The 14180-nt window shown below is 37.3% G+C and overlaps 1 protein-coding gene across 9 annotated transcripts in view; it reads right to left on the reverse strand.

Annotated features, from left to right (window-relative positions):
- Positions 1-14180, reverse strand: part of FIRRM (FIGNL1 interacting regulator of recombination and mitosis) — a 78083-nt gene that overhangs the window by 49754 nt on the left and 14149 nt on the right. For 8 of the 9 annotated variants that reach the window (XM_087890181.1, XM_087890180.1, XM_087890179.1 and 5 more), the window contains 3 exons: positions 7499-7637; positions 6860-6940; positions 5062-5126 (listed from right to left, as the gene is read on the reverse strand). The exons of the other annotated variant lie outside the window; for it this stretch is intronic. In XM_087890181.1, the coding sequence (XP_087746307.1) occupies positions 5062-5126; positions 6860-6940; positions 7499-7637 (285 nt within the window). The remainder of the gene's footprint in view (positions 1-5061; positions 5127-6859; positions 6941-7498; positions 7638-14180) is intronic. 9 annotated transcript variants of the gene reach the window in all.

Below are 14180 nucleotides of genomic sequence, written 5' to 3' on the forward strand. Positions count from 1 at the left end.
TTTGCCCCATTTTACAATCTTTCTTGCCACAATTCCAGTTAAGGAATTGTCAAGTTAATAACCCAGTTAAGTGAACCTAGCTTCCCCATTGACTTTGCTTCTCAGGTTGCAAAAGGGGATCACATTACCCTGGGACACTGCAACCATCATAAATATGAGTCAGTTGCCAAGTGTGTAAATTTTAATCACATGACCATGGGCATGCCACAACAGTCATGTGAAAAACAGTCATAAATCACTTTTTTCAGTGCTGTTGTAACTTCAAATGGTCACTAAATGAATGATTGTAGGCCAAGGACTATCTATATTACCAGACCATTTCTGATTATTGACATCTACAGACTAAAATGGTTCTCCTCCTGCAAATTCAGCATTTCCTGAATTACCAGGAAAGAATCACCAATGCATTCTTTTTTGTTTTGATTTGGCATACAGAAGGTGCTCAATTGCAATCTCCATTATTTCATGTAGAAATTAAACTTTTATGTGGGAATTAAACAGTTCAGGAATCGTTGGTCCAGGAATCAAATGGCTTCTTTCCATACTGTACTGTAAAGGATCTAAACCTTTGTTAGATTTATATCCCTTCTTTTTTATAAAAACTAAAGATAATGTTCAAAGCACTCCCACCTGTATTTTAGCTTTTTCTACAGTAGAAGTGAGACTGATATTGGATTACCATCACAGTCTGAAGCATCTTGCTCAATACTTTTTAATTAAGAAATTGTATAGCAATAAAGAAATCCAGGACAAATTTCTTGGGGGTGATCAATTGCCACGAGAGAATACAGATAGATTTCTCCAAGCTTGTGGGTTAGTTTCTGAACATTTCGTTACCAGGCTATGTAACATCTTCAGCAGAGTTTAGGGCATGTCAGTGTTGGTGTTCTTCTGTTTATAAGGGCTTCAGGTGTGTCGAGTGAGATCTTGTGATGGGCCAGCTATGTCTTGTGATGGGTCTTGTGATAAGATTACATCAAGTCAGGGTCATTGGGAGGTGAACTGCTGGTGGGGGGGGTGTTGCATGGGTTGGTTGAGGGTCGATGCTGTCTCTGGTTGGCTGTGTGGTAGATTGGATTCTGAGGGGTTCGTAGGCTGGTTGTAGGTCAATGTGTCTGTTGATGGAATTGCTTGTGGAGTGCCAGACTTCAATGAACTCACAAGCGTGGCGGGTGGTAGCGTGGCCAATGATCTTTGTGCTCCAATCGAACTGGTGCTGTTTGGTGTCAGTGTGGGTAGAGATTAAGGATTTGGGATCGTGGCGTTTGACTGCCAGGTAGTGTTCGTGGGTCCTGGTTTTTAATTGATTTGATGATTGTCCTAGGTAGAATTGGTTTCAATTGTTACAGTTGATTTTGTAGATTACATTGTTTCTTTCATCCTTCTGTATTTGGTTCTGGATAATACCTGGTGGAGTGTGGCTGTGGATTTGTGGGCTATTGTTATTCCTAGGAGTTGGCGGATTCTGGCTGTCATTTCCAACACTCCTTTGGTGTACAGTAGGGTTAGTTTCTGCATGGTGGTTGGTTGTGTGTTATGTTGTGATTTGGGTGGTGTGTGTCAGAATATGAAGTTTTTGGGATAGCCATTAGGGAGAAAGGCGTCGAACAGCCGTTTCTCTTCTGCTTTTCTTAGTGTTGTGGTGCTGTAGTGTGTCATGGTCTTTCTGAACAGGATTTGGACAGGATTTGGACACAGCTTCTGGTGTTTTGGAAAATAAGTTGACTCTTCTTTGTGGCAGCCCCTCAAATTCTGGAATACTCCTATCATATCACCCCTAGTCATTCTCTTCTCCAGACTAGCCATACCCAATTCCTGCAACCGTTCTTCATCTGTTTTAATCTCCAGGCCTTTAGTTGCTCTTCTCTGCACTTTTTCCTAAGTCTCAACATCTTTTTTGTAATGTGGTGACCAAAACTGGATCCAGTATTCCAGGTGTGGTGTTACTAAGGATTTATTTTGCATTGCATGTTGGGATTTTCTCACAGAAGTTTTCATTTCAATACAGGGACATCATGACTGACCCATTCTTCTTGCAATGGGGTAAAATGCAGTCAGTGTATTTGCCTATAGAGGGCAAAGATCCTAAACTGACTCAAACTTGGCTAAGCAAGAAGTGGTGGTAGACAGAAATATGATAAAAAGTATTTGTTTATATGAAATAGTAATATGCAGAAGGACATTATCACACACTACATAAACATTGGGTGAATGGACGACATATGAATTTACTAAATAAATAAATAAATAAAATTTTAGCTTCTCTATCTTCAGTCTATTTTAATTTCTGTTCGAGTTCTGAATAATACAAAATTTAGGCGCTTTCCAGCCCATGATAGCTAGCATTCTCTCTTCTAGTGACCAATGTGTTTGCTGTATGTTTTTCAACTACCTGTTATCTAATAGGACAATCTGCTTCCCAAAGACTCCAAATTCAAAGATTTTTTTTCCTGGTTGTTAATACCCCCATTCATTTAACAATTAAATCTGAGGAACAGCAGAGAAGTAGTGGAATGGTTTTTGTTTGGAGATGTTATTGTTGCTATCTGAACCAGAGATCCCTTGAAACAGTATCTTGCTTACAGGAAAACAATTTAATATTTTTAAGTTCCATGGCTATGGAGGTTAGTTACATGTAAGGCATAGGATTTGGGAAGGCAGACAATTATGCTTTTGCTTATTATAATCCATAATAAATATAATAATATAATATAATATAAAATATAATATAATATAATATAATATAATATAATATAATATAATATAATATAATATAATATAATATAATATAATATAATATAATATAATATAATATAATATAATATAATATAATAATAAATATAATATAATTAATATAATAATTGGACAGAAAATTAACGAACAAATACCGATTGAACAGGCTGGGTTTAGATCTTATCGGAGCTGTGTTGATCAGGTACTTAGTCTTACAAGCCATATTGAAAGCAGCTATCAGAATAAATTGAAAACATCTGTTGTATTTGTGGATCTCACAGCAGCATACGACACAGTATGGAGGGAGGGCCTATTAAAGAAATTCCTCCACGCTGTCCCCTGTAGGACTATGGGCCGCCTAATAAATAACATGCTTTCAGCAAGGACCTTCCAAGTCATCATGGGTGACAAAATCAGTAAGCAAGGACACCTGAATAACGGACTCCCTCAGGGCTCCGTGCTGGCTCCATCTCTATTTAATCTATACATTTCTGATATACCACTCACGATATCAAAAAAGTTCTCTTATGCTGATGACCTGGCATTAGCATATAGCCACAAGGACATCGAAGCTACAGAAGGCGTACTTACAGCCGACCTTACAACTTTGAGCACATACTTCCACCAATGGAGGTTAATCCCAAGTGTAAGTAAAACAGTTACATCATGTTTTCACCTCAACAACAAATTGACAAAAAGAGAACTCAATGTATACCTAAATAACAAACTGCTTCCATACGAGGCAACACCAAAATACCTGGGGGTCACCTTAGACAGGACCCTATCCTTTAAGAAACATATCCAGAATATGGCTGCCAAGGTTAACAGCAGAAATAACATCCTACAAAAACTATGCGGAACAACTTGGGGAGCTTCAGCCCCAACTCTCCAATGTGCAGCCCTCGGGCTTTGCTACTCTGCAGCGGAATACTGTGCACCTGTATGGATAAACAGCTCACATACAGGACTTACTGATGTTCAACTTAACCATATGATGAGGCTAATTACTGGGTGCATAAAATCTACACCTAGTTACTGGTTACCAGTTCTTAGTCACATACTCCCTGTCACTGCGTTATTTTATTTGCCAGCTGAACTCATCATTTCTGGACTATCAGACTTTCCGTACCTTGCCATGAATTGTTATCAAAAGCTACTACGCATGTCCATCCACCCACATTCCTTCACTTGCTTCACACACTCTTTCCTTTGTTCTCTTTCCAGCAAGGTCCGGCTGAGATAGCCAGCAAGAATAACTTTCAAAAATGTAGCAATTAACTTTTCTTAGTTAGTGAGGTGTTTTATTTTCTTTATAACAAATAAATGAGTTTTATTAGAAACTTTTCTCCGCGTTTCTTTTTCAGAATATTGCAACAAGGAATAAGCCTCGATTCATCTCCTCTAATTAAACCAGGGTAATTAGTCCCAGAGCCAAACATGGGATTAATAAATGCCCTGACACTCCCCCCGCATTTACGACAACAAGCTCTCATTCGGGAGTATAGTAAGATCCTATTAAATTCCTCTCTACCCATACATGGATACATTCCTGATCTCTTAAGATGCCGATTAAAGTCAAGAAATCCACCAATCTTGACAGCGCGTAAGTTGATGGCCGATCATCAGAACACCACACAAAAGTGGATGGAGGCGTGGAATAGCTGTTCCCCCCAAGATGTCTCCGAGCATATCAGTCCTAGTAGTATACCTCCAGGATTTAGCCTACCCTGACACATATGGGTGACATATAATAGAATTAGAACAACTCATGGGGTGTGTGCTGACTCCCTGTATAAATGGGGAAAGACACCTTCAGCACAATGTGATTGCGGGGCCCCTCGACAGACTATCCAGCATATAGTGAGGGAATGCCCTAACAGAAGGTATCCAGGAGATTCTAGGGACTTCCTCTGCATAACAACGGCAGCTACTGACTGGATCTCCAAACTCGACATTAAACTTTGAAATGTTATTTCTGTTTTCCTTTTAGGTTTTCTTATTGTTTTTTTTATTGTTTTTATTGTTTTTAACCTGTAAAAATGAAGTGTTTTAATACTGTGTGTGACCAACCATACGCTAAATAAATAAATAAATCCATAATATAGCAACACAATCACAGACTCATTCAGCATACTCAGCACTGGACTTTAGTTTATGTGGCTCATTTCTTGAATACCAAAAATTCCAGCTTTGTATTGTAATTCCAAGTTTGAGAATCATATCTGGAAAATGGCTTTCAAATTAGTTCCATATTCCAAGCTCAGAAAATACAGATAGAGGGAGCATTCTACAGTAAAATCAAAGCGTTATTAGCTATGTTTCATTTACCTGTATATTTGCAGATATGTCTGGTGAAGCTGATAGCAAGAATCTACTAGGAATGAAGTGAACTCCTATAAAGTAAACAGTGTTAAACAGTGTTAAATATAAATGCCAAAAACTCCAAAACCAATGAGAGGGGATACTGAGCAACAGTAAACTGGAATCGGAGGCCAAGAGTCCAGATAAGGTTGTGCTCTCTCTAGAATCTATGGATTGGAAATGCTCTTTAATCCTTAGTTATGTTGGCACCTGTGATGAAAAACCTATTTGTGCAATTATAACTAGTATGCTACTTCAAATTTAGCAAATTTTATCCACAACCTGATCACACTCCATCTCAGCTGTTTTAATGTATGCTACTAAGATCCAGCCTTGAAAAGTTCAGCTGGTTCAAAACATGGTACAGCTCAGGGGTGAAATGCTCCCGGTTAAGACCGGACTGCCTGATCCGGTAGCGATGGCGGCAGGTGGTTCAGAGAACCGGTAGCAAAAATCCCTGCCCCCCCCCCATGTCCAGCAGAGCCGCGAGATCATCAGAGGCTTTTTTTAAAAAAAAAATTTAAAAGCATTTTTTCTACAACCTCTTTGGCAGAAAAAAATGCTTTCAAAAGTAAAAAAAAAAGCCTCTGATGATCACACGGCTCAGCTGGGATCATCAGAGGCTTCTAAAAGCATTTTTTTCTGCAACCTCTTCGGCCGAAGAGGTTGTAGAAAAAATGCTTTTAAAAATAAAAAATAAAAAGTTGGCCACGCCCACCCAGTCACATTAACCCCCAAGCCACGCCCACAGAACCGGTAGTAAAAAATTTTAGATTTCACCCATGGTACAGCTAGATATAAACTAGCACAAGAAAGAAGAGTCAAATGTGCCTATAATGAAATATCTGCCCAGGTGACTCATTGCTTTCCAAGTATTGTTTAGAATATTAGTGTTAACTTTTAAAAACCTGACTGGCTTACAGGGAACCATTTCTCTCATTTATCTAACTGGATACTAAACTATCCATTCTTTATCTCAGAGTCCATTTCTATGGGGCAGAGGAGAGAACGTTGCTTCTGGCATTGCTCCCAGGTTGTGGGCTTCATTATCATAGAAGTTATTTTGCCCTCCCATTCTCTTTTGCCAGGGCTTTATTTAATTAATTGATGAATTAATAATAATGTAACTTTTTGTACTTTTAATTTTGTACTTTTAATTTTAATAATTAGTTAGCTGCTTTAGTAGCAGAAGACAGGATATAAGTCACATGAATAATTATAAAAAAAACCCCACTGACTTAAAACTATGAATTTTAAATTTTGTTTCCTGCACAATCTTGAGGGTTACACAGAGTTTGGGCAAAGCAACAAAGAGACTTGCACATTAAATTAAAGATTCAGAAATCTAATGAAGTTTTCTTTTCTGTTATTGAGCAGCTTGTTGGTGCGTAACTGTCACTGTAGTTTGACATCATCTCTGATAAATGACAGGACTGCATTCACTGTTGGGGGCCAAATGATATGCAAGATCTCCTGGAAGCATTTTAAAGTTTAGAAATGGGGTTAATAATACACTTGCCAATATAATTTAATGTTACTTAGTTTGTAATGTAGTTCAGAATATTTCCATCAAGAAGTGTTTTTGTTGATTTAGAAGCACTACACGGAATACTACCATTAGTATTCAAATGGAAGATTTAGTGAAAAAGAATAGAAAGAAGTTTGGCCATGTTCATTTGTAGCTTTGGGTAAAAAGTGCATGGCACCACCATTAGTAAGAATGCTAAATTATTTTAATTAAATTGAAGCCAATTACAACTCTTACCTTGATGTAATGCATTAGAGAATTGGCAAAGAATCTACACAGTTTTATCGTTCTCTGGAATACCTTGTAATCAATAATCTCCTATTCAAAAATAAAAAATAAAAATAGAATAGCTGAAATGTACAGCACTAACAACACACTATAAAAATTATCTAAATTCAAGTTATCTCATTCCCACTCCTCTGGGATAAGTCAATTCAGGATAGGAACTGCGGCAATATAGAACAGAGGTCTTCTAATCACTGATGTGCATGATAATGACAATTTAATATGATCAGAAGAAGTGAGGAGGGAAACTCTTGGTTATATTATAAAATTTGTGGTACAGATGCTAATATGTAAATTTAATAATCTGATACAAGTGCTTAAGGATTTTGAAAATAGGCTGATTTTTAACAAGATCTTTGCTTCCATTGTATGTCAGGCATTTTATGGCTAGTCTGAAAAAAATTATAATTTGTATGCCAGGATATAACATGCTTGATGTAAGAAAACTACATCATTTTTTCCATGAAGTCCCTGCTAAACCGCTGCTTTACAGCACCAGATTAAGGCTTAGAGCCACACTAGTTAGGACCTGATACTTTTCCTCCCAAGATATCTGAGAGCATCAGTTTAAGGAAGTTTTAATTTATTCACCTGCGTTCCAGACAGTTTCATGTGTTCAGCCAGCTGCAAGCAAGATTGGAAAGAAAACAAGATGTCCTCACAAAGTCCACTAAAGATATCTGAATGTTTCAAACTGTCCTTTATTAAGGATTTGTGCTTGAGAATCTGCCTGGCAAAGACAAATATTCAACAGTTCTTAAGTGATCCTCAGATTTGGCATTGTTCTAACAATGAACAAGTGTGGGTATGGCAACTAGTATCTATGGGGAAGATCAGCATTTGTCACTATTGATGCAGACAATATTAGAGGAGTTGAAAAAAGATCTTAGATATTTTTTTTCTTCTTCCTGTACTTCTGGTTTACATTTGTGACAAAATGACCCAGGTTCACCGATTCATGTTGAATGATTTACCAGATGTTGAAGCAACAATTGGTCCTGAGTAGATGAATGCAGGTAGCATTTGGTCAAGACTGATCAAACTATGGCATCCAGAAATGGGAGTCACATTCTATAAATTGGGAGGGATCATATAGGTGTGATTTCCACCTAAAGTTGATTGTAGATGCTCTCAGAGATGTCTGGAGTAATGGAGTTACAACAACCTGCTTGGGGCAAGCTTGACAAAATGGATGTACCACATAGTTTTCTTTTGGGATCATAAATCTGAACAAATGCTGACTAAAGGTCAAGAACTTATTGTCACAGTTTTGATGTTTTCAAAAAGCATCCCTATAGGCCCTGAAGATTAATCAAATGAGATCATCAGATAACCAGATATTGAGAAAATTATGAATAATTACCCTAAAAAAACAAGCCATGATCTTACCAGAAGTCAGAAGTGGAAGATGATGTGTCTATACATAATATTTACTACAAATTGGGTACTGCTTCTGCCCCAAATATGGTATAGGGTCCCCTGCTCAAACAAAGGGTTGGACTAGAAGACCTCCAAGGTCCCTTGCAACCATGTTATTCTATGTTCTACATCAATCATAAGAACACTGAAGAATCTTATAATTAGTCAGCTGGTCCTGGAAGTCAAATTTAGATTGCTAGCTAGGGAAGAGATTTAGAACAAACAAAAGAATGTATTTCTACCCCTAAACTCGTAAGTTATCTGTGGAATTAATTACCACAGAATATGGAGATACCTATGAAATTAGGTTTTAAATAGAATAGAGAATAGAATTCTTTATTGACCAAGTGTGATTGGACACCCAAGGAATTTGTCTTTGGTGCATATGCTCTCAGTGTACATAAAAAGACAAGATACATTCGTCAAGAATCATAGCTACAACACTTAATGATAGTCACAGAGTACAAATAAGCAATCAAATCATACTAAAAAACAATCAATATCAATATCAATCGTAAGGTTAGAAGCAACAAAGTTACAGTCATGCAGTCATAAGTGGAAGGAGATGGGTGATAGGAACAATGAAAAGATTAATAGTAATAGTAATGCAGACTTAGTGAATAGTTTGACAATGTTGAGGGAATTATTTGTTTAGCAGAGTGATTGTGTTCGGGGAAAAACTGTTCTTGAGTCTAGCTGTTTTGTTGTGCAGTGCTCTATAGTGTCGTTTTGAGGGTAGGAGTTGAAACAATTTATGTCCAGGATGCGAGGGGTCTGTAAATATTTTCACAGCCCTCTTTTTGACTTGTGCAGTATACAGATCCTCAATAGAAGGCAGGTTGGTAGTAATTGTTTTTTCTGCAGTTCTAATCATCCTCTGAAGTCTGTGTCTGTCTTGTTGGGTTGCAGAACCAAACCAGATAGTTATAGAGGTGCAGATGACAGACTCAATAATTCCTCTGTAGAACTGTATCAGCAGCTCCTTGGGCAGTTTGAGCTTCCTGAGTTGGCGCAGAAAGGGGTATTAGATAAATTCATGGAGGTCTATCAAAGTCTTGACTTAGTAGCCCTCCTGCTTGGGAAAATCAAGCCTCTGTACACCAGTTGCCGTGAAACAATGAAGAGAGAAGATAGGTCTGCATCTTCTGCTATTGAATACTCCCAACATTCCCAGCGTGCTACTGCAAGATACAGAATGCAGGATGGAAACCCTATCCAATCCCCTTCTAAACTTTCGATTGCGACTTCCGGCGGCACGCAGGTCGAAGCAGCACGGGGAAAGATCGCTCTGTACCCAGTGCCAATTTTCCAGCGTTTCGGTGCCCGTTAAGGGACAGGTTCGGTCTTGGTGGGACCGGCAAGAAAGAGGGGAGTCTTCGGAGGAAGTGTGGAGAGGTGTAGTCTCCCACCACACCAAGAAGGACTCTTGATTTGAACGTGGAAGAAAAGCAGCCGCAATGCCTGGCCCAGAGGTCTGACGCACCGAACGAGAACAGCAGGAAGCAGAGAGTGAATATGGTGTGAAGATCGGCGGTGAGAGCGGAGGTTTAAAATGTTACAAAATTTTTGGACAAATGAGAGGAAGAAGTATTTAGATCCTGGAGGGGCAGCTGAAAGGAAGAAGGACTCAAGAGTGGGAGCAGGCGGCAAACAACGAGGAGAGCAAAAGTGGCGTAGGTGAAACTAGACCAGTAGGAAACACCGGAGGAACGGAAAAAAGGACGATCGAGGAAATCGAGTTTTCGGAAAGCAAGGAAGTGAAGAGAATTGAATGTGAGGTATTAGCTTCACCTATAATATAGCTGCTCTAATGGAGAAAAAAACGTGGACCAGCAAAAGTAAGGATATACAAAAGTGACACTGCAGATTTGGAATCGCCATTTTGATATAGCAGAGGGAGGAATAACTCTCCAAAAGAAAGACTATACTCGATTTACCTTGAACTTCCTATTGACTAACCAAAAAAGCAAACAAGTAAAAAGCAAACAAACAAACAAAAAGTCATTGTGAATAACTTTATATTTATTAATCAGTCGAACAGATAAATAATCTACATTTACTTAATTTATTTGATAATTAATTATAATAGTAAATAGCAAATCAGAATATTTAGTAACTATTTATTGTTTATTTCTGTCCATATTTCTATAGCTCCTTCCCTAATTGTATTATTATATGTGCTTGGATCAGATTTTGATTGTTGACTATATTTCTTTCTTTCTTTCTTTCTTTCTTTCTTTCTTTCTTTCTTTCTTTCTTTCTTTCTTCTGTATAGTAATTGATTGTCCATATTAATTTATATTTATATAGTAATTTAATATATTTAATCAATCAATTAATTAATTAATTAAATTTATTGTTTATAGAAAATACATAAGTCAAGTTAATTTTAGAAAATTATAAACTGATGAATTGAATAGCATAAGGTTATTAGTATCCAGAATATTAATTAAGGTACTTTAGCAAATGTTTTAGGAGGATTTTATTCAATCATATTAGTATTGTACTGTATAAGAAAAGAGAGAGAGGAGAAAGGAGAGGGAAGAAGAGAAGAAAAAGATAGAAGGGGAAGAGAGGAAGAAAGAAAATTGAGTTAAAAGCAGATGCTGATTTGGGAAAAAATAGACAGGATTTTAGGAGAACAATATAAAATCTTGAAGGAAATGACTAGCACCACAACAACCACCGTGAAATCAGGAAAGAAAATTACTTCAACATTAATTGGATCAACAGCCTCTCCTGTAGCACAGAAAACTATAGAAGGGATGTTCCCAAAGGAAAAGCAGACCCCCACCTTGAGTATACAATCTGTCCAGACCATCCTAGTAACAATCCAAGAGACAATGTTAAAAATGCAGGAATGCATGACTAAAAATCACGAAGAATCTAGGAGAGATCTGGATGATGTCAAAAAAGCGGTTAAAGAGGACATACAAAAATTAGATGAAAAAATGAATTCAATTCAGGAGATAATACAAAAAAACAATCAACGAATTACGGCCATAGGAAAAAAAACGGAACAAACGGAAGATAAATTAGACCGACTGGACCAGAAAATGACAGGACTTAACAAGGAGTTAGAAAACACGGTGGCACACTTAGAGATGGAGAGAGCGGCATTTTATTTAAGATTTCAGAATGTAAGAGAAGAAAGAGATGAAGATCTAACACTAGTGATGGCTGAAATTATCGCAGCTCTACGAGATAAAGACAAGATTATTAATGAATTAGATGAAGTGTAGAGCAGGGTGGATAAAAATCAATGATTTTTTTTAAAAAATAAAAAAAATCAGATTTTTTTTTATTTAAATCGATTTTTTTGATTTAAATTGGATTTTTTAAAATAAAATGCTTTTTGAGGAAAATATATTACCATCCAAAGGTTATTCCATCATGAAATAAAGATTAGTTTTTTAATTATGTAGAATAAGGCTGTATATGTTTAATTTTTTGGGTAAATAAATTCCATTAATCCATTCACAATGTCATGCTCTTCCAGAGGTTTTTGTAAGATTATTGGGCAGTTTCTCTGCCTACAAGATATTATCACAGATGCTTGGTTTACTTTTGCAGTTCTCAAAACTGAATTTGACTCAGCAGAGATCACATGCCTCTTCTTCACAGCAAAAATGTTATAACATGAACAGAGTTGAGAAAAAGACCTTAATCCTATTGTTCTACAAACCTATGAATACAGAATCAACCCCTTCAGTGCTAAGTTTCAAGAAGTTCAGTGAATAGAATAGAAACAATATTTTTCTGATTGTTTGGAGTGGAATAGATCTGCACAAGAAGAAAGTGAAACTAAGTGTGAGGAGGAAGGGGCAAGCAGACAAGCAGTACAAAATGGAAGTGAAACTTTCTGAGTACAATACTGCACAGCCACAGACAGACAAGTCTTTGGATCTTTTTGTGTGTATGACTTGAAGTTTATCACATTCTTTCCTTGGAGGAAAAAACCTATAATGGCAGCAGGCCGTAAAAGAGACCCAGTTTGGCAATATTTTAATGAAGTTCCTTTACCTATCGGTAAGGCAGGCATGCGTGCAAACTGCAAACACTGCAACAAAGAAATGTAAGGCCTGGTGGCCCGAATGAGGCAACATCATGAGAAGTGCTGTGATGCAGATGACCAAAGAAACACATTTGAACAGGCAGGATCTTCACATTGGTAAACATTTTTATTGAATCATATTTCTAAAGACTGCCTTGAACTGTCATGTTTGAGCAAAATTATATTTCTTATTATTACTGCATGTTACTGTCATTTGGTACAGTTATGAAGAAAAGCAAATATTCCTTTTGGGGCAGTGCTGTGTACAATAAGCAGAAATTGTATAAACAATAAAATAACACCATTGACTTTTTTGTTTAGGGGAATTCATGGATTCTGGAAACTATCCACCTTCAAGATCACCATCCTCCTGTTCTACAGTTTCAGAGTTATCCATCCAGGATAGTGCTTCATTAGCATCATCATCATCAGACACCCACAGCCACATATCACTATCACCTAAAAGAAAGAAAAAACCCTTCCCTCCTGGAACCACCATAGATAAGTTTGTGATAAAAACTAGCAGATTAGAAAAAGAGTTAATTGATGAAAAAATTGCCCAGTTTGTTTATGCAACGAACTCTTCTTTCTGTCTGACTGAGAACCCACATTTCATTAATATGGTTCAGTCACTGAGACCAGGATACAGTCCACCCAGCAGAGCAGATGTTGCAGGGAAACTGCTGGATAAAGTGTATGACAGAGAAATGGAGCAATGTGCAACAGCTCTGGAAGGTAGAATTGTTAACTTAAGTATTGATGGGTGGAGTAATGTCCACAATGATCCTATTGTATGTGCTTGTATAACAACAGAAGAAGGGAAAGTCTTCCTTGCACAAACAATTGATACGTCAGGAAATGCACACACAGCAAAATACTTACAAGAAGTGGCAGTGAAAGCTATAATAACATGTGAACAAAAATTCAAATGTCTAGTATGCAGTTTGGTCACAGACAATGCTGCAAATGTATCCAAGATGAGAAGAAAATTAGAAGAGCAGGAAGGGAATACAAAGCTAAAACATATGCTCATTTGCTACACCTCTTAGCCAAAGACTCAAGTGTTCCAGAAATAAAGACTAATGTTGTTGAAATTGCTAAATACTTCCGTAACAATCATTTTGCTGCAGCAGCTCTGAAAAGGATGGGTGGAACCAAGCTAACGCTCCCACAAGATGTTAGATGGAACTCTGTGGTGGACTGTTTTGAGCAGTATATCAAGAACTGGCCTATTCTGATAACAGTTTGTGAAGAAAATCGAGATAAAATAGATGGCACTGTCACGGCCAAAATCCTCAACATTGGGCTTAAGAGAAATGTTGAACATATGCTGAGCATCTTGAAACCCATCTCTGAAGCTTTAAACAAAATACAGAAAAATAGCTGTTTTATTGCCGATGCTGTTGAAATTTGGAAGGAACTGAGTGAACACTCAAAAACAGAACTACACATGGACAGAATTAAATTACAAGAATTAAAAAAACGAATGGGACAAGTACTGTCTCCAGCTCATTTTTTGGCAAATATTGTCAATATCCAGTATCAGGGTCAAAACTTAAGTGCTGAGGAAGAGGAGTTAGCTATGACATGGGTATCGAGCAATCATCCATCTGTAATGCCAACTATAATAAACTTCAAAGCTAAGGGAGAACCATTCAAGAAATATATGTTTGCTGAAGATATTTTAAAGAAAGTCACACCAGTGAACTGGTGGAAGTCACTTAAGCAATTGGATTTAGAGACTGTTCAAGTAATGATTTCACTTTTAACAGCAGTAGCTTCTTCTGCAGGCGTTGAAAG

Source organism: Pantherophis guttatus, chromosome 3 (genome assembly GCF_059756535.1).
Source record: "Pantherophis guttatus breed Tessera chromosome 3, ASM5975653v1, whole genome shotgun sequence".
In the NCBI taxonomy this organism is placed as follows: domain Eukaryota; kingdom Metazoa; phylum Chordata; class Lepidosauria; order Squamata; family Colubridae; genus Pantherophis; species Pantherophis guttatus.